We start from the raw sequence: 23,724 nt of genomic DNA, 5'->3' as shown, positions 1-23,724 counted from the left end.
ATACATAGTATAATAGTGTATATATTTAGTATTCTTCCTGGTTTTTGGCCCACAGCTTCTAAAACCCTTGTAATTTCCTGAGTGATAGGAACATCATTGGTTATAATATTTGGTCTTAGGTTTCAATACCTGACACAAGAGCTTCTAAGACTTTGGGAATCTCTGGGGCGATAGGAGTGTCTTTTGTATGATAATGAGATGACAGGGGGCTTCGGCCCCTAGACAGGTTCAGGATCAGGGCTGGTTGCCAGAAAGATGAGTCATGATTATAGAGTTGGACATGTCAGCCCCACACCTACCTCTGGGAGGGGAGATGAGACAGGCTGGAGATTGAGCTAGTCACGGGTAGCCAGTGACTTAATCATGTTGATGTTATTAAAACTCCATAAAACCCTCTAAATACTGGGTTTGGGGAGCTTCTGGTTTGGTGAACTCATTTGGTGCTGGGGAGGTGGCACTTCCAGGCATGGGAGCCTCGACCTCTCTGCCCCGTGGTGTGCCCTGTGCCTCTCTTGCATTTGGCCGTTCCCGTGTTCTCTTCTTTGTAATAAACCAATAAGAGTAAGTAAGTGCCAAGCACTTTGCGTCTGTCACCTCTCTTACTTTTTCAGCAACACTGTGTGGCAGATAATGTCCTCATTTTGCCGGTGACAAAATGAGACTGATGCATTGAGTAACTTGCTCAAGGTCACATAATAAGCGGAATTCAAGCTCTGACTCCGAAGCCTGTGCTTTTAACGAGCATGCTGCATACGCGGCCTCTTTATTTGTTAGGAGTTTCGGTGTCTCTAGGGCCTGACACCAAGTTGACCGTTGTGGCCTAGAGCTGTTATAAGGGAGCTTTTAGCGGCCCTGCTGAGAACAGAGCCAGCACCTCCGGATTGGCAGGGCAGGGGCTGTTCCTGCTGGGAGCTGCAGGTCACTCCCTGTAGCCCTTGGCTGATCTTGCTCATCCACTCCCTCCCTCATTCAGTAGTTCCTGAGTGCCGCCTCTGTGCGGAGGAGAAGGAGGCAGCCTTCCAGCCCAGGTGGGGCCTGCAGGTACACAAAGGGAGAGGCAGCTGTGCGCTGAGCTGGCTGTAGGCTGGGACAGTGTGGCTCCAGAGGTGGGGATAGAATGCTCTGGGACTGCAGAGAGAACACATGCTTGTGAAAGGGAGGAAGGGGCAGTCACCGCAGAGGAGGTGTACTTGAGTTGGACTTTGAGGGAGGAGTTGGATTTCCACAGTGGAACCGAGCAGCTGAGGCTTTCTCAGCAGCTGAAGATTACAGCCAGCCAGCCTCAAATGTTCAGTTTTTCCTGAATTCCCTTTTTTAAGAGAGTGCAGTAAGTTTTCAACAGAGATAAAGCAGTCACCTCCATGTCATTCATGTTCTGCAAATCCTATGTGTAGTTGTTGATGCTTAGCAGATGGGGGCAGCCTGGGCCATAAGAGAAGAGCCTGTGTGTCCACTTGTTTGGACATCAGTCAGGTGTGGCACAGGGCAGTGATCACTGCCTTCCCCTGAGGACCTCAGTTGTACTTTTATGTGGAGAGGACAAAGAAAGCTGTTGTACAGGGGGCAGGAGACATTTCAACTGCAAAGCAAGGCACAAAATACACATAGTCTGTGCCCTGCATGAGAAACCTAGCAGAACTGTGTGCTGATTCCACCCCTGCCTCCCCTTCTGAGAGCGAACCGTCCATTGTACCATGGTGGAAGGCATTTCTGAAGCCTCTGCAATCGGAGTGATCTGTTACTTGCCCATTGAGCCTTGGGGCAGCAACCAGATGGTGTGGCTGAAACACAGGCCTCGGCCAGACGTGGTTGGTCATGTTGGTTCTGCCACTGATTGTGAATTACAAAACCTTGGAGAAGTCATTGTCTTTGTGTGTGCCTCTCATGTAAGATGGGGAACACTGTGGCCATTGCAGAAAAGCAGATAGGTGGAGCGAGTATGGAGTGCTTTGTGTGTGTGTGTCATACGGTGAATGAAATGGCACTGATTGACGTTATTGATAGTAATAACAGGTTTAATTCAGGAATAAAACTGGTAAAGTAGGCCAGGTGCGGTGACTTACGCCTGTATTCCCAGCACTTTGGGAGGCCAAGGCGGACGGATCATGAGGTCAGGAGTTTGAGACCAGCCTGGCCAATATGGTGAAACCCCATCTTTGCTAAAAATACAAAAATTAGCTGGGTGTGGTGGTAGTCCTGGGTGTGCCTGTAGTCCCAGCTACTTGAGAGGCTGAAGCAGGAGAATCGTTTGAACCCGGGAGGTGGAGGTTACAGTGAGCCGAGATGGTGTCACTGCACTCCAGCCTGGGCTAGAGAGTGAAACTCCATCTCAAAAAAAAAAAAAACCTGGTAAAGTATTTTACCCAGCCTAGGTACATGTGGTAGAGCCGAATGAAAGCTTAGAAAAAGATGACTTGAGAACTAGCCCAGCAGAGGAATCAGGTGGGATGTGTTGTTACTGAGTAAGTGAAATTTGCACCTGCTTTCTCCCAGGCCTCGCTGAGTTGTGTACAACAGAGAGCTCAGGTGTTGGGGGCAGTTGACCGGTTGAAGAATGCATTGCTATTATGTGAGGAACATTGGGCTTTGAAAAAGCAGAACTGGATCCACGTTCTTGCCTGGTAACTCTAACTATCATCTAGTTTGTAAAGGGGAATACAGTTCACTGAAAAATTCTTATGACCGTGGGGAAAGGATTGGGGCGTCTGCATTGGTGTGTGTAATATAGGTCATATGAAAGAGCATTTAGGCTGGAGGGAGACTTTTCATCTCTATAACTTTACTTTCACAGGACAATTCCATCATGATTTGAAGATTTTTGAGTCAAAACTACATTGTTCTGCTATGTGTTTTGGGGCAAATTTATACATACAATTTGCTTAAATATTTCAGATGATACAAGAATATATGTGTAGCATAAAAAGCTGAAATTTGCATTTCCCCTTCTCTAGAAGTAACCATTGTGAACAGTTAAGTCTGTATTCCGCTATTTTGTGTATTATAAATACACTGTGAATATATGAGTCTATATATACATATATGTTACAGAAACACATTTTTAGAGATGGAATATTGCTGTGTTGCCCATGCTAGTCTCAAACTCCTGGGCTCAAGTGATCCTCTCGCCTCAGCCTCCCAAAGTTTTGGAATTACAGGCGTGAGCCACCGCGCCTGTCCTGGATGAGTATATTTACTAATTGCTAAGTTACTCTGTTCATTACGTGTCTATTGAACTCCCCCATGTGCCAAGCATTGTTCTGAATACCTTATATGCACCAATTCACTTAATTTTTAGAGAAGCTCTATTGTTGTGTCCCTTTTACAGTGAGGAAACTGAACCACAGAGAGGCTGGGGACGTTGTCTAACATCACACAGCCAGTGCTGTTGGAATTGAGGTTGGAACCCAGACAGCTGCCTTCAGATCTCTTAGCTGTGATCATAGATGGCACACCCAAACCTTAGGGCCACCTCCCAAGCCTTGCCTGAGCTCTGCCTGAGCTCTGCGAGAGCCGTGTATGTGAGGTTTCTTTCCTCTTTAAGAACACAAGTCTTGGAATTGTCCCAGACCCTGGTAGGAGCTCTTGAGGACCAAAAAACAGGGGTTCTTCAAGCCTGCCCCAAGGCCAGATCTCTGATTTAGCTACTTGGAAGGCAGACGTGGAAGAGAGTAATTTTGCCAGAACAAAAAGTCAAGATGGCTGGGCTGACTCGGCCAGATGCGGTGGCTCATGCCTGTAATCCCAGCACTTTGGGAGGCCGAGGCAGGTGGATCACCTGAGGTCGGGAGTTCGAGAGCAGCCTGGCCAACAAGTTGAAACTCCATCTGTACTAAAAATATAAAAATTAACTGGGCGTGGTGCTGGGCGCCTGTAACTCCAGCTACCAGGGAGGCTGAGGCAGAATTGTTTGAACCCGGGAGGCAGAGGTGGCAGTGAGCTAAGATTGCACCACTGCAGTGCAGATTGGGTGACAGAGTGAGACTCCATCTCAAAAAAAAAAAAAAAAAAAAAAAAAAAGAGGGAAGGGGAATGGCTGGGCTGTCTCATCCTGGGGAAGAGGCCCTACAGCAGCCGTAGGACCTTGGCCACTTGGTTGGAAAAGAAGGAAGGAAAAGCTTCACCCATGGCGGTGACCTGGACTGCAGAAACCACACTAAACAGTCCACGTCCTGGAGCCTGGCCACCCCATTTGCTTCTCTTCTCCTTGGGTAGAGGGTGTGGGGAGCTTTCTACCCTGGAGGCTGAGCAGTGCAGCTTCTAACCAGGGTAGGCGTTTGTCTGTTCCTGGGAATACAGACAGCATTCTCATAAGCAGCCCAAATACTCCTGAACAGCTTTTTGTAGGGTGGGGTGGAGCGGGGCAGAGGGTCATTTTGACTCATAGGTACCTTTTCCACTTTCACGGCTGATAACTGTGTTACAGATTAAAGTTTTGTTTTTGATACTGAAGAGGGCTTAAGAGAGTGAGCTATTATGGCACATCTAAGTCTGCTAAAATAGAACCGCGGGGTAGTGTAGGAAAATCTCTTCTAAATTATGGATCATATATGGTGAACGTTAGAAGCCATGTGTACCTAAGTTGACAAATCAAAACATGGCTTGTCTTTGGGTGACCCAGGTAAGTCTGGATGCCACTGCGCCTTGTGTGAACACAGGATGCTGAGGTGTAGGGATCAACAGGCTTTTTCTGGACATCTTGCACTTCTCCCTTGGGGTAAAGTGGGGCGGCAGTAGGAGCACACAGCTGTTGGGCCCCTAATATTTGTCAGCTGTTTTACATGTGGGATTCCATTTAATGCAATCTTAGAGGTAAAATTATTTTATTGAAGATGAAGATAGAAGCTTAGAGAAGTTAAGAAAATTGTTCAAGGTCACGTCATTTGTTTTTTTTTTTTTTTTTTTTTTTTGAGACAGAGTTTTGCTCTTCTTGTCTAGGCTGGAGTGCAATGGCGTGATCTTGGCTCACCACAACCTCTGCTTCCCAAGTTCAAGTGATTCTCCTGCCTCAGCCTCCCGAGTAGCTGGGATGACAGGCATGAGCCACCACACCAGGCTGATTTCATATTTTTAGTAGGGACGGGGTTTTTCCATGTTGGTTAGGCTGGTCTTGAACTCCCAACCTTGGGTGATCCGCCCAACTCGGCCTCCCAAAGTGCTGGGATTACAGGTGTGAGCCACCACGCCTGGGCAGGGCCATGTAATTTAAGTGGAAAGATGAAGTACTTGATGAACTCAGAAGTTTGACTTCAAAGCCCTTGATCTTTCCATAACACATGGTTCCTTCCCCGGTTAGTGGGGAGTGACTGAAGAACTCAAGGAAGTTGTGTTTTGTGGAAAGAAGACCTGAGGGGTGTATGGTCTTTCCAGGCTTGGAATTGCCATGCTGGGCTTCTGAATTGTGTAGCTGGGCCATATAGAGAGAAGCCCCTCATTTAAGACTTATTCTTTGGGGGAAATAAAGGAAGGCCGCCCACATGAGACAGGCAGAGATGACTTTCTCAGAGCTGCTGTGGCAAGGGAGTCGGCACCATCACTTGCGTGTGGCAGAGACTGACATGCAAGTGAGTGGCAGATGAGGAGTGGGGAAGCTTCAGGATGGAAAAGAATGGCTCTCAGTGGAGGCTGTTGTGGGGGCTGGAGGCGGCTGTGCAGAAGTGGGGTGTCCTATGTGATTCGTTAGGGGTGTATTTGGCTTTCTTTGAATTATCCTAAATGGAAATAGGGGCCAAAATTAGGGTGGCTGTCAGTTTTGAGTCAAGTCCTGGCCACGGACAGAATCGTGGTTTAGTTTCTGGGTTGTGGAGAGAGAGCAGTCTGGCTTCCTGTCTCATGTGCTAGCCTGGCTGGCCTCCTAGCTGTTTACTGTAGATAGGGGATTGGTTTCCTGGGTGGGCAGCTACAGGTTGTGGTCTGAGTTCTGTCTTTATACATATGATCAGGCATGTTCTGTTTGTATATTCAGTCCCTCATTTTTCTTGTCAGTAAAAATATCAAATGACAAATTGGATACATTGGGAACTTTTTAGATGTCTGTGTCCCCTGGAGGAAGTTTTCACGTTCACATTTAATCAGAATGAATATAAACAATTGGGCCATTTATCTTGAAGTTGTAAAATAGGAAATCTTCAACAATACTACCTCAGCGCCATTTCCTGTCTGTCCATCGTTAGGGAATGTGTTTTTATCCCCCGCCGGCTCATCGTCCACCAGTTTGTGGTTGATCCACTTCTCTATACGTCTTGTCTTGTGTGCATCTCATTGTTTGCTAGTGTTAGCTTTCCCCTTCGTCAGTGTAGTTTATTTGTGTAGCCTCTGTTGGTAGGAAGTTATTTGTGGAATTTGTGAATGGAAGGGACCTTGGAGGTCTGCTAGGTCAGCCCAGTGATTTTCAAGATAAACAGAAATACAGGGAAATGTTCCAGCTTCTTTGGTGGCAAAACCAGGAATAGAAAGCAGTGTTCTTTGTGCCACAATGTCATTGGAAGACAACTCAAGGTGGGCCTAAAATGCAGAGTAACTAACTTTCATTTATCTCTGCTTCTGACTCTTGTTATCAGACATTTTAAATTGACCTTAATGTGTTCGCAGAAATATGAAAAGTTCTGACTTGTTTACATATAAGGTACTTCTTTGCCTACTCATTTGGTTGTTTTTTTCAACAGGATTGAAAAGACATTGTTATAAACTGAATGTTAATGTCCCCTCCAGATTCTTGTACTGGAACCCTAACTGCCAGTGTGATGGTATTAGGGGATAGGACCTTTGAGAGGTGATTAGGGTTAGATGAGGTCATGAGCGTGGGCCCTGGTCTGACAGGATTAGTGCCCTTAGAAGTAGAGAAACCAGGCCGGGTGTGGTGGCTCACACCTGTAATCCCAGCACTGCCTAGCTAATTTTTAAATTTTTTGTAAGGTCAGAGTCTTGCTGTGTTGTCCAGAGTGGTTTCAAACTCCTGGCCTCAAGCAGTCCTCTCACCTCAGCCTCTCAAAGCACTGGATTACAGGCGTGAGCCACACGCCCAGCCCAGTGATTTTTTGTTGTTAAGATCAAGGACGGGTTCCCTGGCTTGGCATTCAAGGCTCATGATCTGGGCGTGATATGCAAGTTGGGTTTCAGTGTTTCCATTCCCGCCATCAGCCTTGCATTCCAACTTGTTGCCTAAGCGCTGTTCTGAAGCCCAGCCTGAGAGCTGCATTTAGAATTTATACCTTCTCATCTCTTCATCTTCTTTGCCTATGTTCTTATCTCCATCTGGGACATCGTCTTCACCTGTGTTCTTATTTCCGTCTGGGACATCGTCTTTGCCTATGTACTTATCTCCATCTGGGACATCGTCTTCACCTGTGTTCTTATTTCCGTCTGGGACATCGTCTTCGCCTATGTTCTTATCTCCATCTGGGACATCATCTCCACACTTCTGCCTCTTTAAATCTTCTCCATCCTTCAAGACTTGAAATACTCACTTCCTTTACATGATCCCCGCTCTGACATCCAAGCTAGAATTAATCTTTCTTCCTTTGAACTCTGATAGTGATTAATGTTTTTCATCCTTTAATTATGCAGCAGTCCTGTGTGTTAGATATTATTATTTCCCCAGTTTTTCATAGTTACTCTGAAAATATTTACTGTAGTCATATATTTTGAGTATGTAATATGAGCGACATTCAAAAGGTCCTGGAGAGTGAAAGGCAGTCCTACTCCCATCACTGCTCTGTGACCACTGTTGCCAGTTTTGTTTGTTTGTTTGCTTGTTTGTTTTTCCAAGATGGAGTCTTGCTCTGTCACCAGGCTGGCGTGATCTCAGCTCACTGCAACCTCCACCTCCTGGGTTCAAGCGATTCTCCTGCCTCAACCTCCTGAGTGGCTGGGACTACAGGCGCGCGCCACTATGCCCAGATTATTTTTGTATTTTTAGTAGAGACGGGGTTTCACCGTGTTGGCCAGGATGGTCTGGATATCTTGGCTTCTTGATCCACCTGCCTCAGCCTCTCAAGGTGCTGGGATTACATGTGTGAGCGACTGCACCCAGCCTATGTATCTTCTTTTTAAAACACAGATGTTGGCATAAGATAAACAGTGTTCTCCATCAGTTCCCCACTGGTAAATATTTAGGTTATTCCCAACCGTTTGGATTAATCAATGCTGAGTTGTACGTAATTCTTCCATATTTGCATCAATATGTTCATAGGATGCATTGCTAGAAATGGAATTGTGGGATTCAGGGTTCTGCACATTTTAAATGTTGATGGGTGTTGCTCGATTCCCTTCTGTTAGGGCCATACTGTTATCTCACTGTCAATGTGTAAGGGCGCCTATTTCTATTTCCTTGCCAACAGTTTGTTCTGACATCACACACACACATAAAAATAGCCCTTTGTTCCAAAAACATGGACATTTTACCTTTCTACTTAAAGTGTGAGCGCACTGACTGAAGCTCTGTGTTGCAGTGATATGTGCTGCTAGGATTGTGGCTCTGTTTTGAATTTGCTAGCCAGGCTATGGCTTTCCAGTCAGTTATTTTTTGCTTTCTTCATGTTGTTCCTGCCGTTGGGCTGGGGTAACCTGTGTGAATTTCCTTCTACTGCCCAGCCAGATTTCCTTTCCAGTGGATGGGCTTAGTGTCTCATATGGCAGTCCTGTTTCCTGGTGATCTGGGCTTAGTGTGTCATCCGGCAGCCCTGTTTCCTGGTGATCTGGGCTGAGTGGCTCCATGAGAAGTTGCACCCATCTTCTCCAGTAGTGCGTCTTTTCACAGCAAGCAAAACATTTTCACCACTTTTCTAGCGGTACAGGCACTAGCTCTTTTCTGGGCATCAGGAGACCTGGCTTTGTTCTGGTTCAAGCAACAGCTGGTGAGTTACCAAAGACAAGTCGCATCTGGCCCCTGGTCCTTTGCTTTATAAGTGAATCGCAGTCCGAGTGGGCATCACTGCCCTGGTCTCTATGCGGTGCTGAGTGTTGTGGGGATGATGGCTAAGTGTCAGGATGCATTTCCACTGCTAGGGGATTACAGGCCAGCCAAAGACACAGGAGGAAAGCTAACAGCCCTGGGCAGGTACACACAACGAGAGGAGTTTGAAAGGGTGGTTCCAAGTTCCTTGGTGTGATTGATTTGATCACAATAAACATTTTATCTCTAAGTCTTGGGCCATTGGACCAAGAGAAGAGAGAGCTGGTGTTGAGTTGTAGTGAGAGGTGTGTGGTTCGTGTGCCTGCTGAGCCTGGCTGGGACTCAATTCTATTGAGTCCCATTCCATTTTACCTTCTGTTTCCACCTTTTTCGTGCTCCTGCTTGTTTCTCCAGAAAAAAATGCAATAAATTGCTTTCAAAAACTTTACAAAAGCCATAGATGCTTATTGAAAATAGTTCAAATGATATGGAAGACAGAAAGATAGTGAGTGTTTTTCTGTTGTGTGTTTGGATGAATGTGTCTTTGGGGTAGTCACTATTAACACTGGGTGTATTTCCTTCCAGATCTTTTCCAGTGTACCTACAAATATATATGTACACTTTGTAAAAAACAAAATAGTACCTGATAAACATTGAGTTCCCCTACTCCCACTGCACAGTCTACATGGACATCCTTTCATGGTGATACGATGAGACCTGATCGACTCCTTTTGTTCGCTGGAGGGGCAGGTAATAATAGCTACAGATAACTCACCTTCAGTGGGCATTTACCATGTGACAGGGTCTGTGCTCCGGGCAGGCTACATGAAGTGGGTCTTAAGGCTTTTTACAACAATGCTATGGGTGAACACAGTAATTGTTAACATTTTGCAAATGATAGAATTGCAGTAGAGAGAAGCAAAGCTGCTTGCTCAAACTCATGGCATGATTCCTGAGAGAGAGAGAACACTTTTAAAACAATTGTTGCTATAATCAGGTGATTTATGATCATTTCAAGAAATAGTGCATTCAGCGAATACATTTCAGGGTCTGGTACAGTCTGGGAGCTGGTCCTGAAAATGCACTGGGCTAGAGGTAAGGGAGCGGTCCATTGGCCCTGGACCGCTAGTGCAAGGAGGGAGGTCCCGGGGAGAGGGGGTATGGAGAGGAGGTCTCTGAACAAACCTTGCAACATCCATTTCTGCTGAGTCTGGTCCGAGGTCTGGGTCTTGACATGTACACTTTTCAGAGATACTTGGTTTTGATTTTTATCATGGCTCACCTGAGCAGCCATGGTTTCAAACTGCCTGGAGATGTGGTCTGGAAGGCCAGTGCTATGCCCATCCTTCCCGCTCCTGCAGGAGGGGAGTCATCCTGGACTAGAGGGCTTTGCCTGTAATCAGCTATCTCATAATAAGTGGATTTGATGCTGGTTTCGCTAGGTCAGGAAATTTCCCATTTGGAAGGAAAACTGATACTTGTTTTTGGGTTTTGCTGAGGAGTCACAGGGTTTAGAGCAGGGACTGGAGGTTTGTTGAGACACACGTGAGTGCACTCAAACATCTTCCATGAAACGTGGAAATAAAGACAGTGTTCCAGAGAGGTCCCTGGCTTTGGGATATACATATTTCAGTAACAGAATGGCACTGGATGTCTGCTGAATTTTTTTCATGCTATTTTGGCAAATTTTATTTGGGTGTGTGTCTCCTTTACAGACGGTATGACATCAGTTTTTGCCACCAAGTATTTACAGCCATTGGTCCCTCCTATGTGGGTCACTTTTGTGCCGTGGTTTCTTTGGGTAAATTGTAGGTCTCCTACCCAAAGCACATTGCCCATTTCAAGGTGCTCCTGGTTTCTGAACACCTGTGGCAGTGCCTTCCCTGTAGGTGAATCCAGCGGAGAAAGTACCCCTCCCCAGGAGGTGGGGACTGGTGATTGCCTGAGTGAGGAGGCCGGGGATGAGCCCTGGACTAGAATTTGGGACTGGCTGCTTTTTCCTTCCCCTCCTCTCCCTCCTATTTTGCCACCACCCCCACTTTTTAAAAATTTCTTATTAAAAATTAAGCAATTATTTTGGTTTCCTTTATTCGCTATTCCTTTCTAATCGCATGCAGAGTGAGCCTAGGACAGTGGAAAGGAAAGTTGTACTTAGCTTCAGATGATCCTACCAGTCCCGCATTGAGGGGCTTCCGCCAGGCAGCATCGTCAAGTGGCGTTGAGGTTCTCCTTTCAGTCCTCAGCGTTAACCAGCAGAGGCAGGTGGTACTTATTCCTGGTTAATGTTGAGGAAGTTGAGCTCAAAGTGGCTAAGGGAACTTCCCAAAGTCACATAGGAAGTAGCAGAGTAGAACCAAACACAGATTGTCTCTGAATCAGGCAGGTCGTCCGATTCCAAAATGGGCTCTTAATTTTTGGAGGTCAAAAAGCTGAACAGACACAGATATTTCTTTTTTTTTTTTTTTTTTTTTTTTCTTTTTGAGCTAGGGTTTTGCTCTGCTGCCTAGGCTGGTCTAGGCTCAAGCTGTCCTCCTGCCTTAGCGTTCTGAGTGCTGGGCTTACAGGTTTGTGTCACCACACCCAACCGAACAGACATTTCTTGAAAGAAGACATACAAATGGCCAAAAAATATGTGAAAAAAATGTTCAGTATCACTTACAATCAGAGAAATGCAAATCAAAACCGCAGTGAGGTATCATCTCACCGATTAGGATGGGTATTATCAAAAAGACAAAAAATAACAAGTGCTGGCAAGGATATGGAGACAAGGAAGCTCTTACAGGGTGTAGGGGGGTGTAAACTAGAGCAGCTGGCTGGGCGCGGGGTGCACGCGGACATCCCAGCACTTTGGGAGGCCGAGATGGGCAGATCACCTGATGTCAGGAGTTTGAAACCAGCTTGGCCAACATGGTGAAACCCCGTCTCTACTAAAAACACAAAAATTATCTGGGCATGGTGGATCACACCTGTAATCCCAGCACTGTTGGGCGACTGAGGTGGGCGGATCACTTGAGGCCAGGAGTTCAAGACCAGCCTGGCCAACGTGGTGAAACCGCATCTCTACTAAAAAATACAAAAATTTGCCAGGTGCAGTGGCAGGCGCCTGTAATGCCCGCTACTCAGGAGGCCGAGGCATGAGAACCACTGGAACCCGGGAGGCGGATGCTACAGTGAGCGAGCCGAGATTGCACCACTATACTCCAGCTTGGGCAACAGTGAGACTCTGTCTCAAAGAGAAAAATGAAAAAGAGTAAGAGTAAGCTAGGGCACCCACTATGGCAAACAGTATGGAAGTCCCTCAGAAAACTGCAAATGAAATTACAGTGTGATCCAGCAGTCCCACTACAGTGTAGATACCCAAAGAAAAGGAAATCAGTGTTGGAGGGGCATCCACGCCTCTGTGTTTCCTGCAGCACTGTTCACCATAGCCAAGGTATGGAATCAGCCTCGGTGTCCAACAGCAGATGATGGATAGAGAAAATGTGGTCTTTATACACAGTGGAGTACTAGTCAGCCATAACACAGGATGAAGTCCTGTTATTCTCAACAATGTGGATGGAACTGGAAGATATTATGTGAAATAAGCCAGGGACAGAAAGTTACACAGCATATATTCTCTTATGTGGAAGGCAAAAGGAGTGGATCTCATGGAAGTTGAAAGTAGACAGAGGATCCTAGAGCGTTGGAAGGGTGGGGGAAGAGGGAGATAGGGAGAAATTTGTTAAAGGATGCAAAATTATAGCTGGATAGGAGTAAGTTCTAGTGTTTTATAACATAGGACGACTATAGTTAACAAGAATATATAGTTTCAGGCTGGGCACCATGGCTCATGTATGTAATCCTAGCACTTTGGGAGGCTGAGGTGGGTGGATCACCTGAAGTCAGGAGTTTGAGAGCAGCCTGGCCAATGTGGTGAAACCCCATCTCTACTAAAAATACAAAAATTAGCCGGGCATAGTGGTGGGTTCCTGTAACCCCAGCTACCAGGGAGGCCGAGGCAGGAGAATAGCTTGAACCTGGGAAGCAGATGTTGCAGTAAGCTGAGATCACACCACTGCACTCCAGCCTGGGCAACAGAGCAAGACTTTGTCTCACAAAAAAAAAAAAAAGAATATATAGTTCCAGATAATTGGAGGAAGGGTATTGAACGTTACCAACACAAAGAAATGATAAATGTTTGAGATGGTGGATATGCTAATTACGCTGATCACATAAATTACATGTAATATAACATCACTATGTGTACTCCATACATATGTAGAGTGCACAATTATGTGTCAATTTAAAAAGAAAAAGCTGAACTTAGATTGCAATGGCTAAGTAGCTAGCTTTTTCATATTTTTGATATAGACCCGGGGCATTTATTTTAAGTAAACTACCCTTGGCTTCAGGAAATGTTTAGTATTTGAATTTTAGCCTTGCATTTTATTATACAGAGAAGTAAAACTGTAGGCTTGCTTTAGATACAGTCACAGGGGTTTGCCGTGATGACTTTTTGTGTAATGAGGGGGAAATATACCTTAATTAATAGGCATACATGCTCATTTTTCTCCCTCGTACACATTTTTAGTTGTTGTCCAGGCATTGTGATACTTATGTAAACAGTATGTGATATCTTAGGTAGGAATCAGAATTTTAAGGTAAGAATACTTAGAGTTATATATTTTTCAAGCTTTCAAAGTGGACATTTTACATGTCTATTATATAACTGTAATTAAATTTTCAAAAAGACAATACCTGTCTCATATGGGTGATGCTCTAGCATGTTTTGTTTGTTTGTTTCTTTCTTTTCTTTTTTTTTTTTTTTTTTTTTTGTGTTCCACTTTCTCCCAGGCTGGAATGTAGTGGTGCAATCATGGCTCACTACAGCCTCAGCCTCATAGGCTCGAGAGATCCTCCCACCTCAGCCTCTCAAGTAGCTGGGACCACAGGTGTACAACACCATGCCCAGCTAATGTTTAAAATTTTTTGCAGAGACAGGGCCTCCCTCTGTTGCTCAGGCTGGTCTGGAATTCCTGGGTTCAAGTGATTCTCCTGCTTCATTCTCCCAAAGTGTTGTGATTACAGTCATGTGCCACTGCCTGGCCGCATATAAGTGGGATGATGACTTTAGCCTAGGAGTTCCACACCAGCCTGGGAACATGGCTCAAGACCCTGTCTCTACAAGAACTAAAAAAATTAACTGGTCGTGGTGGTACCTGCCTGTGGTCCCAGCTACTCCAGGAGGCTGAGGCAGGAGGATAACTTGAGCCCAGGAGTCAAAGCTGCAGTGAGCTCTGTTCTTGTCATTGCATTCCAGCCTGGGTGACAGAGTGAGACCTTGTCTCTTAAAAAATGTTAATGGCTACCTGATTATTCATAGGAAAAAAACCTGAACTCTGATCTAAACCTTATACCTCGTACAAAAATTAACTCAAAATGGATCATGGACTAAAATGTACAGTGCAAAATAAAGATGAAAAGAGGAGCTAGAGACTGGGAGAAACTATTTGCAAACCAGATGTCTGATAAAGGACTCATATCTATAATATATAAAGAACTATCAAAATTCAGCAGTGAAACCAAATCATCTACTTTGAAAATGAATAAAAGACCTGAAGAGGCATTTCAGATAACATATAAGCACAGGAAAAGATGTTCAACATCATGAGCCATCAGAAAAATGCACACTAAAGCCACATCACTATACACCTATCAGAATGCCTAAAATAAAAGGTAGTAACAAGACCAATGCTGGTGAGGATGCAAGGAAATGGGATCACTCACACTTGGCTGGTGGGAATGGAAGATGGTACAGCCATTCTGGAAAACAGCTGACAGTTTCTGAAAAAACTAAATGTGCAATTGCCATAGGATGCAGCAGTCACATTCATGGGCAGTTATCCCAGAGAAATGAAGACTTATGTTCACACAAAAGCCTTTATGTATCTGTTCATAGCAGCATTATTTATAAAGGCTAGAAACTGGAAACAGCCTGGAAACTGCTCAGCAGGTGAATGGTTAAACAAACTGGTGCACCCAGGCCCCAGATACCACTCTGCAGTAGTTAATGACATCGTTGTTCATCAGTCTTTCAAACTAGAAACCACTATCATGCTTAATCCCCTTTTTTCCATCCTGGGTCTGAGTGGACTTCATTTTGCATTTCTTTCCAATGCATTTTCCCTCTGTCCTTTCTGGTTGCGCCTCATGCCTCATTTGAACTATTGTAAGAGCCACTGAATTGTTTCTCTGCCTCATCATGGAATCCTTTCTACACTTGATGCCCCGCATTGTCATTGGAACAATCTTTCCAAAACATGAACAAACTAACTTAAAGGAATATCCCACGTAGCCTTCCAAATAAGTATAAGCTTTCTGTTAGAAGTTTTACTTCTTGTCTATAGGGAACCCCAGAACTCTAGAGAGACGGATTTGCTGTCTGCATTTTAAGATCAGGCAGAAATCCCTGGAGGGGCCCATGTGGAATATTGGCACAAATACTGGTTGTAGAATCAGAAGCCCTCATATCCTGGTTCTAACACCAGCTGGATGTTCTTGGGAAAGTTTTGGTTTCATAACCTCAGAAACTCCATTTCTTAAGAAATGGAGATGAGGAAGCTTACTGAAGGGATCACACAAGGCTGCTGGGAGGAGCGGATGAGGGGCTTGGTGAAAATGCTGTGTAATCCATGAAGCCCGTTATATGTGTGAGAAGTGGAGCTGTGTGAATAGCGGTTCTGGAATCACTGTATGAAAACGATGGAAAGCACATTCATATTTCTGCCTGATGATACCACTGGGCACCTGTGTTGTACATGCCTGCAACATGAGTGAGGCCCGGGTCAGTACGGCTCACAGTTTGGTTTTCATGCAGTTAGAAAGGCCCGAGAGGACCCTTCCCCCCTCCAGCTGTAGGAAGGAGGTGGCTGTCTCCTGCCTATATTTGGTGGAATTGTCTGTGGTTCCTTAGGGACAGGAATGCAGGGAGTGGGGGGGAGAAAGCCGGCCTGACTGCTCGCTAGTCAGCCTTCCCCCAGGGAGGAGTGGAGGGGTCATTTCGTGGTAACCTGCCACGTCTTTCTTAACCCATCTGCTCTTAGAAATGACCAGCATGACAAGTAAAAGACCCGTTAGAGACAGATGGGCTGTGTGTCCCCTGCGTTTATGGCTTTGTGGCCTCAGAGCTGTCAGGACTCGATAGCTTTCTGGGGAATGCTGGGTCAGCCAAGGGGCTGAAAATAGTGAGAGGAAGAAAATTCCCCCTCGCTGCTCTGCTCTGGGAGTGGTTACTGAGGAGAGCAGCATGGAGAGCCCAGCCGTGGGGTCCCTCTCAAGCACGCCCTCACCGCAGTGGGAATGCAGGTCTCAACCTCCCTAGGCCTCCGTGATTTTCGTCTGTCACATACTCACCTCCAGCAGGGATGTCTATGGTGATGAGATGAGGGAGCATCATAGCAGATGTGGCACTTAGTAGGCTTGCGATGAGTGGACGCTGGCGTCAGTGGAACAGGAGACTGGGCGCTGCGTGTGGACGCACTCACGTGCTGGTGGCATGGGTGGACAGAGGAGAGAGGGACGCTCTGCCATTCTCCTTTTGGCCTGTCACCCCCGCTGTTTTGAACAGAATCCGTGAGTGTATTCTGTTGCCCCAGTCAACTTGGTAGGCTGATTGCTCAGTTTTCTGCTTCCACATTTGATTTCTTATGAATGGGAAAAGGAATACTTCAGTTACTTTTCTGGTTGATGGCATATATTCCTTGATATCACCTTAATGCTTTTTAATTTCTATGTATTTTGGATGCTGGAGCTTGCCTGACATCTGTGGTTTTATGCCTCACCCTCTCGCGTAACTGTTGGCCACACCAGGACCAGAGAGAAGTGACCAGACCGATTGGTAGCAGGGCTAGGACTGGAATTCCTCAGCCTTTTGGCACCCAGCAGGCTCTGTTTTCTGTATTGCACTGCTCTTCCCTATTTCGACCCCTGTTAGGACAGTGGATGTGAAATGTAGCTGGGCACTTTTGGGGGTGTGTTAGGAGTGTGGCAGATGCCTCAGACTGGCATTTTCCCCTGATTCTGAATTCTCATGGCTCAGAGTCAGTCTCTAGGCTACGGACCGGGAAGATACAGGAAGTTGTTTTGTGTGGCAAACTTTGCCTGGGCATTTTTTTCACCCGGCAATTTATTTGGTTTGGACTGGAATAAATCTCTGATATTGGTTTCTTTGCCAATATTATTAGGGAGTCGAGCCTGACTTGTTAACTTAGCCCGATTCGTAGTGCTTAGAATCTCAGTGAGTGTGTGTTGAACTGAGCGGAAGTGTGAGAACATCTTGGATAGTGGTTTGCAAACCTAGCTGCATCTGGGGGGCTGTGAAAAAAGCATGCGTGCTTACTCCAGACCAGTTGAAATAGAATCTGCAGGAATGGAGCCTGGACAGCTATAGTGCTGTTAAAAACTGATATACCATAAAGGTTGAGATCCACTGATCCACAGTGAATTGGAGTCCTGGATCATAGACATGCCTTATGCTTTCACCAGCTTAGAATGGTTCTTGTGCTTTAGAACTGTGAAAAAAAGTGTTATGCAAACAAATGTGGAAATAGCCTAAATGCCACCTCCTGTTACTACCTGCCATGAAGTATATTTACCAGTTATTCACTCTATTCTGATCTCTACCCGTTCCACCTTTTCTTCATGGAACAATGATTTGACAGTTGGTTATGCAGAACCAGAGTAAGTGTAGTTTGATTGGCGGGAAACAATTTTGGGTATGAAGTACTCTTTAGGCATTTATTGAACTCTTGTTTGTACCACTGCTGTGCTGGACAGTTTATAAATATTCCTTCTTTAAACAAGGCCTATGGAGTCAGGCTGCCTGCGTCTTGCTAACTAGCTGTGTCATCTGGGGCAAGTTTTTAAGCTTATATAAACCTGACTTTCAGCTATGAAATGGGATGACAAGGAGTCATTATCATCTCACAGGATTGTGCAAATGTGTGTGTAAAGTGCTTAGTTTGGTGCCTAACACATAGTAACTACTCAGTAAAGTTATTATTACACCATCATCATCATATTTAAATGTAAATATTAAGAGCTAATAAATTTGTAAAGGTAGTATATACCCTTACGCCTTGAACCAAAGACTAGTTTAGTTTTAAGTGGTTGGGTTAATTTATCACTTAAATATTAGCCTCTTGAATACCTTGAATTTCAATTGAACGTAGCCAGAGGATTTCATAATTGGACTGTTGCCTCTGGAAGTTGGAGCTTTGTTTGGTTGGTTGGTTTCACTTCCTACACTAAGCATGTGGCTGTGTGCATCTTTATGGTGACTTCCGGTACTGGGGAATCAAAGCTTCATTCGCTTCTTTGGAGGAGATGATCTTATGCCATATGAAGCACTCAGACTTCGTTAACTATGTACCATCCAGACAAGACCAGGTGCTTCCCATGGCAGCCTGTCCTTTTCTTAGCTCTCTCATCAATCTAGCCTGTTCCTTCTATTCCTCTTTCTATTAGAACTCCTCTTCGAACAAGGAATGTTGTTTTGTCACTGCTAGGTCCCCAGCAATTAGTAATGCCTAGCACATACTAGGTGCCTCCTGAATGTTAATAGGTGATAATCTAGCAGAACACAAGATAAATCCGCAGGTTGAGATTTAAGCTGTGTGGTATGAACGCTGCATTGGCAAACTTATTGAATTAATTTTGTTAATACAAGTTTAACATGTCTTAGTAACTGACTTAGTTCAGTAATCATTTACTGAGTGTCTTCTAGGCCAGACATTTTTGTTAATACAAGTTTAACATGTCTCAGTAACTGACTCAGTTCAGTAATCATTTACTGAGTGTCTTCTAGGCCAGACATTTTTGTTAATACAAGTTTAACATGTCTTAGTAACTGACTTAGTTCAGTAATCATTTACTGAGTGTCTTCTAGGCCAGACATTGGGGACAGAAAGGTAATAATATATGATCCCTGCCTCATGCACAGGAAGTCTAGTGTGATGGACAGACATGTGCCAATGGCTGCCATGGAATATGGTGAGTATTAAGATAAAGGGGCACCCTGTGTGCCCTTGGAGCACAGAGCAGGGCTTGTGTTATGGGAACATGGGCTGCATGTGAAAACACAATTTAAATTAATTTTCTTTTTTCTTTTTTTTTTTTTGGACAGAGTCTTGCTTTGTCATCCAGGCTGGAGTACAGTGGTGTGATCTTGGCTCACTGCAACGTGCTCCCCCCAGGTTCAAGCGATTCTCGTGCTTCAGCCCCCCGAGTAGCTGGGATAACAGGTGTGCACCACCATGCCTGGTTAATTTTTGCATTTTTAGTAGAGATGGAGTTTCACCATGCTAGCCGTGCTGGTCTTGAACTCCTGACATCAGGTGATCCTCCCATCTCGGCCTTCCAAAGTTCTGGGATTATAGGCATGTATGTGTTCATCCTTTTAAATATCTGCGGGTAGCACTTAACTTTAAATGGGTACTAATTAAACTATTGAATGACTTTAGTATGGGTTGAATGACTTTGCTCGGTCCTCATTTTTAATTTCCTTCATTAGAGGAAAAAAAAAAATGCAGGTTGAATATCCCTCATCCAAACTGCTTGGAATCAGAAGTGTCTCAGATTTTTTTGCATTTTTGGATTTTTGAATATTTGTATTGCACTTGCTGGTTGAGCATCCTGAATTCAAAAATCCAGAATCTGAGCTGCTCCAATGAACATTTCTTTGAGCGTCACGTCGGCACTCAAAAAGTTGTGGATTTCGGAGTTTCTGGTTAGGGGGACTCATCCTATATGGGTGCTGGATTGTCACAGGATTTCTGGACCAGAGGTTAAGTGACTAGGCTTTGGTTTCCGCTTTGTTCCTAAGCAGGCTGTTTTCTTCCATAATCTCAGCTTTAGATCGCCTGGTTGTCAAAGAAGGGGATGGGCCATTGATGTTTAAGGCCTCTGTTAGTTCTGACTTGGAGACACCTGGCTTCAGTTCACCTTCCTTAGGAGTGGACAAAGAATATGGGAATTTTGAAATTGTTAGTCAACATCTACAGGGTCATTGCAGCCTGGTTTTAGGTAAAGGCAATCTTTAGTGAGCCCAGGGAGAAGCACTGGTTTAGCTGTCAGCTGAGAGGGGTAAGCGGTCCTATTAAATTTTCTCTGTGTTAGTGAAAGCATTGTTAAGGGTCACAGCATTAGTGGAGCTCGCTGGAAAGAGGAGGGGAACTCACTGTTACAGGTTATATTGAATGTCTTTTCAGTCACTAAATGCTTTTTATGATATGTTTTTCAGGATTTCAGTGTTGTATGATTTCTCTGTATTAAGCACAGGAAATTAAACATCAGCAAAAAAGAATGCTCTTTCTTTATTTTTTTTTTCTTAGAGATGGAGTTTCGCTCTTGTCCCTCAGGCTGGAGTGCAGTGGCGTGATCTCAGCTCACTGCAACCTCGGCCTCCTGAGTTCAAGCGATTTTCCTGCCTCAGCCTCCCGAGTAGCTGGGATTACAGGTGCCCGCCAGCATGCCCGGCTAATTTTTGTATTTTTAGTACAGACGGGGCTTCGCCATATTGGCCAGGCTGTTCTTGATCTTCTGACCTCAGGTGATCCTCCTGCCTCGGCTTCCCAAATTGCTGGGATTACAGGCATGAGCCACCACGCCTGGCCTTGAATGTTCTTTCTATGGGAATCTACAAAAGCCAGCTTTTGAGCCTAGTAGCAGAAAACCTCTTCTTCATTGTTTAGCTGTGCTGTGAGCTTGGAGGAGGGCTTCAAGCCCAGCTGAAAAAGCTGTAGTATTTTATGTCAGTGGCTGTCTTGGAGAACTTAATGAGCACTGGGCTGGAGTGATACTGTCAGAGTTCCTGAGCTGTTTGAGGCTCTCAAAGCCTAGATACTGGGGTTGCCCAAATACATCAGCTGGACTCACTATTTCTCTCGGGAGTCGGGGGGTGGAAAATGCTGTTGTCTTAACTCTGCTCTTAATTTTACAGTGCTGTTATTAATGGTAAGAATGATTTCATACGTTTGTATTTTGCTTCGTAATTCACAGAGAATTTAAAAATCCATTATCTGATTTTATTCCCTCAGCAGTTCTGTGAAAAAGGCAGAGCAGTTTTCATATCTTCTGTTTTCCCGTGATTCTCTTGTGGCTCACAGAAGCTAAGAGCCTTCACCAAGGTCATAGGGTGAATGAGTTGCAGAGCTGGGAGTAGAGGCTCAGGCTTCTAGTGACCCTGTTTCTTCCTTGATAGCTCGCTCTGGTGGCGCTATGCTCAGGTAACTGCGCATGCTCGGTTTGGTCTTTCGTAAATCCCTGCCCCATTTTGGGGGAGGTTCTTGGGATGCTTCTATTCATTTTGGAGCATTTAAGTATCTTGTCCTCTCTCCCTCCTCCCAGATGCATGGGCATTTCTGCAGGCCCCCAGGCTGGCCCTTGTGAGTGGGAGTGTCTCCTGCCTGCACGTTGCTTGCATGCCCCCTTCTGAAGGTGCTCTTCCCCGCATGGAGCCCCCTCGTGCCTGCCTTCACACTGCAGGCTGTTCGGTAAATGTTACTGACTCAGCATCGTTGTTTTCTAGAAATGAGACGGGGTATGGAGGCCAAGTTCTTTTCTGTTTGAAGGCTGCCATGGTATCATCTTGCCTTCCCCGTGTGTGCTCCTTGAGGGTGTCGCTGTGCTGCCGTCATCTGTGTTCCCTAGGGTGCCTCCCTTGGAGTCCCAGCCATAGCAGACATGCAGTCAGTGCTCATGGCCTAAATAAGAGGAAGGCCAACGGAGCCATTAAATCTGGAAAATGACAAGTGAGGGAAAGGAATTTTTATTGAAGGCTTGTGAAAAAGAATCTTTTTAGAAAAGTTGACCTGTTTCTTAGCTGGAGCTGAATTTCAGCTCAGAAAAGCAGCTGTGTGCCCAGAGGGCTTTGGGATTTCAGTTTGGACAGATGAATTTAATTTGTTGTTGTATTATCCTTTTGTAGTTTTATTAGACCTTTCTCCCAAATGGAATCGATTTTTCTATAAAAGTCTCACTTCCTTTTTGAGAAGTGTAACACTAATTGTATGGGATGGTCTCCCAAAAGATTACCTGCCAGGAACCAAACACACTGCCTCAGACTCAGGCCCCTGGTTTCTGCCTGTGCAGCTGCAGGGGAGAGACGCACGCTCGAACTGAAATCAAGACGCATGTCTGCATCTTCTCTTTCTTTACTGCTGTTTCGGCTCTGAGCTGGCCTGCCTTCAACATCTAGGAGCTTGGTGGGTGTAGACACATTACGGTATGGAGGAGGGATATGGTGTTGCAACAGCCAGGAGACTCACTGAAGTCTCTGTTCTCTTCCTGCTCACTGCTCTGACTTTGTACAAGTCGCATTTGTAGGGCTGTGCACAGTGGTTTACACCTGTAATCCCAGCACTTTGGGAGGCCGACCTGGGAGGATCTCTTGAGCCCAGAGTTCGGAACCAGTCTGGGCAACATGGTGAAACCCCATCCCTACAAAAAATAAAAATTAAAAAATTAGCCAGGTGTGGTGGCTCATGCCTGTAATCCCAGCTACTGGAGAGGCTGAGGTGCGAGAATCACTTGAGCCCGGGAAGTCGAGGCTGCAGTGAAACATCATTACGCCACTGCACTCCAGTCTGGTCAGAGCAAGACCCTGTCTCAAAAAAAAAAAAAAAGAAAAACAAACAAACAGAAACCCATTAGTAATAGTGGCAGTAGTTAACTTTTGAAAGTTTGGAGAAAAGTTCCTAAATAACCTGTGACCATGGACAACTTACTTAGCCTTTCTATGACTCAGTTTCCTCATCTATGAAAAATGAGAGAATATGGTACTGATCTTACCGGATTTCAATGAGAACTAAACGAGATCAAACTCAGAGCCTGGCACCTCGTGAGTGCACACTCAATGTTATTATTTCAACATTTTAGAGGAAAAAGAATGCTAATGGGTCATTATGGCTAAACATAGTCTATCACTGGTGTTACTCATGGTATTGGAAGGAACTTGAATTCCATATAGATAGTGTGATGGAGAAAGTATTTTGGGCATTGGCAGCATTTATTCAAAGAACAAAGGACGTGTCTGTCCTGTGTGGAGAGCTGTTTCCGCTTGTTTCTTTAAATGCTATGGGAAAAGCAGTCGGCCCTGTGCTCTCTGCCGGACAGCTTCAGTCTCCATGTATTGATTTGGCCAATTGTCGCTCGCTGTCATCATGGCAGCAGCAGTTGAAGGGACAGCTTGTCTTGATTTGCATTTTTGTGTGTTCGTGCTATTTATAGACAATTAAGACATGGAAGCCTGTTTATGGCAAGCTGGCAAATTCAGCAAAACATGGAAAAACCTGTTAGCACAGTTTGCACGTGTGCGGGCACAGAGCAGCCAAATAAACACACACGTTTTCCTGTACTTTAAAAATCCTCTGGGAAAAAAAAAAAAAAAAAAAAAAAGACATTAAACCATTGCCCAGATGGCTTACAGAGCTAGAGCTTTCTCCTTGAAGTACATGAGTATGGCTGTCAGATATCTGAAACCCAAAGCCATCTTAAAACATCACCATAATTTTGATGCTACCCCTACCCACCGTTTTTTTCCATTTGTAAGGTAAAAGGATCCAGGAAGGAAAGTATCAGCTTACAAAGGCTTTTGTTACAATTAATCGTTCACGTTCTTTCTTTTGGTATCTTATTCTCTGTTTACATTTTATTTTTATTTTTACTTTTTTTGAGACAGAGTCTTGCTCTGTCACCCAGGCTGGAGTGCAGTGGCACGACCTCGGCTCACTCCAACCTCTGCCTCCCAGGTTCAAGTGATTCTTGTGCCTCATCTTCCTGAGTAACTGGGATTACAG

General features: G+C 45.0%; 1 protein-coding gene across 2 annotated transcripts in view; it reads left to right on the top strand.

The window, feature by feature from the left end:
- Positions 1-23,724, top strand: part of LOC144341475 (SH3 domain and tetratricopeptide repeat-containing protein 1-like) — a 52,166-nt gene that overhangs the window by 7,297 nt on the left and 21,145 nt on the right. For both annotated transcript variants that reach the window (XM_078005028.1, XM_078005029.1), the window contains exons 3-4: positions 18,870-18,919; positions 19,053-19,170. In XM_078005028.1, coding sequence (XP_077861154.1) covers positions 18,893-18,919; positions 19,053-19,170 — 145 coding nt within the window. In that variant the 5' untranslated portion in view covers positions 18,870-18,892. The remainder of the gene's footprint in view (positions 1-18,869; positions 18,920-19,052; positions 19,171-23,724) is intronic.

This window comes from Macaca mulatta, chromosome 6 (assembly GCF_049350105.2).
Source record: "Macaca mulatta isolate MMU2019108-1 chromosome 6, T2T-MMU8v2.0, whole genome shotgun sequence".
NCBI classification, from domain to species: domain Eukaryota; kingdom Metazoa; phylum Chordata; class Mammalia; order Primates; family Cercopithecidae; genus Macaca; species Macaca mulatta.
Note: the sequence above shows the minus strand (reverse complement) of the source record. Positions and strands in the feature narration are given on the sequence as shown.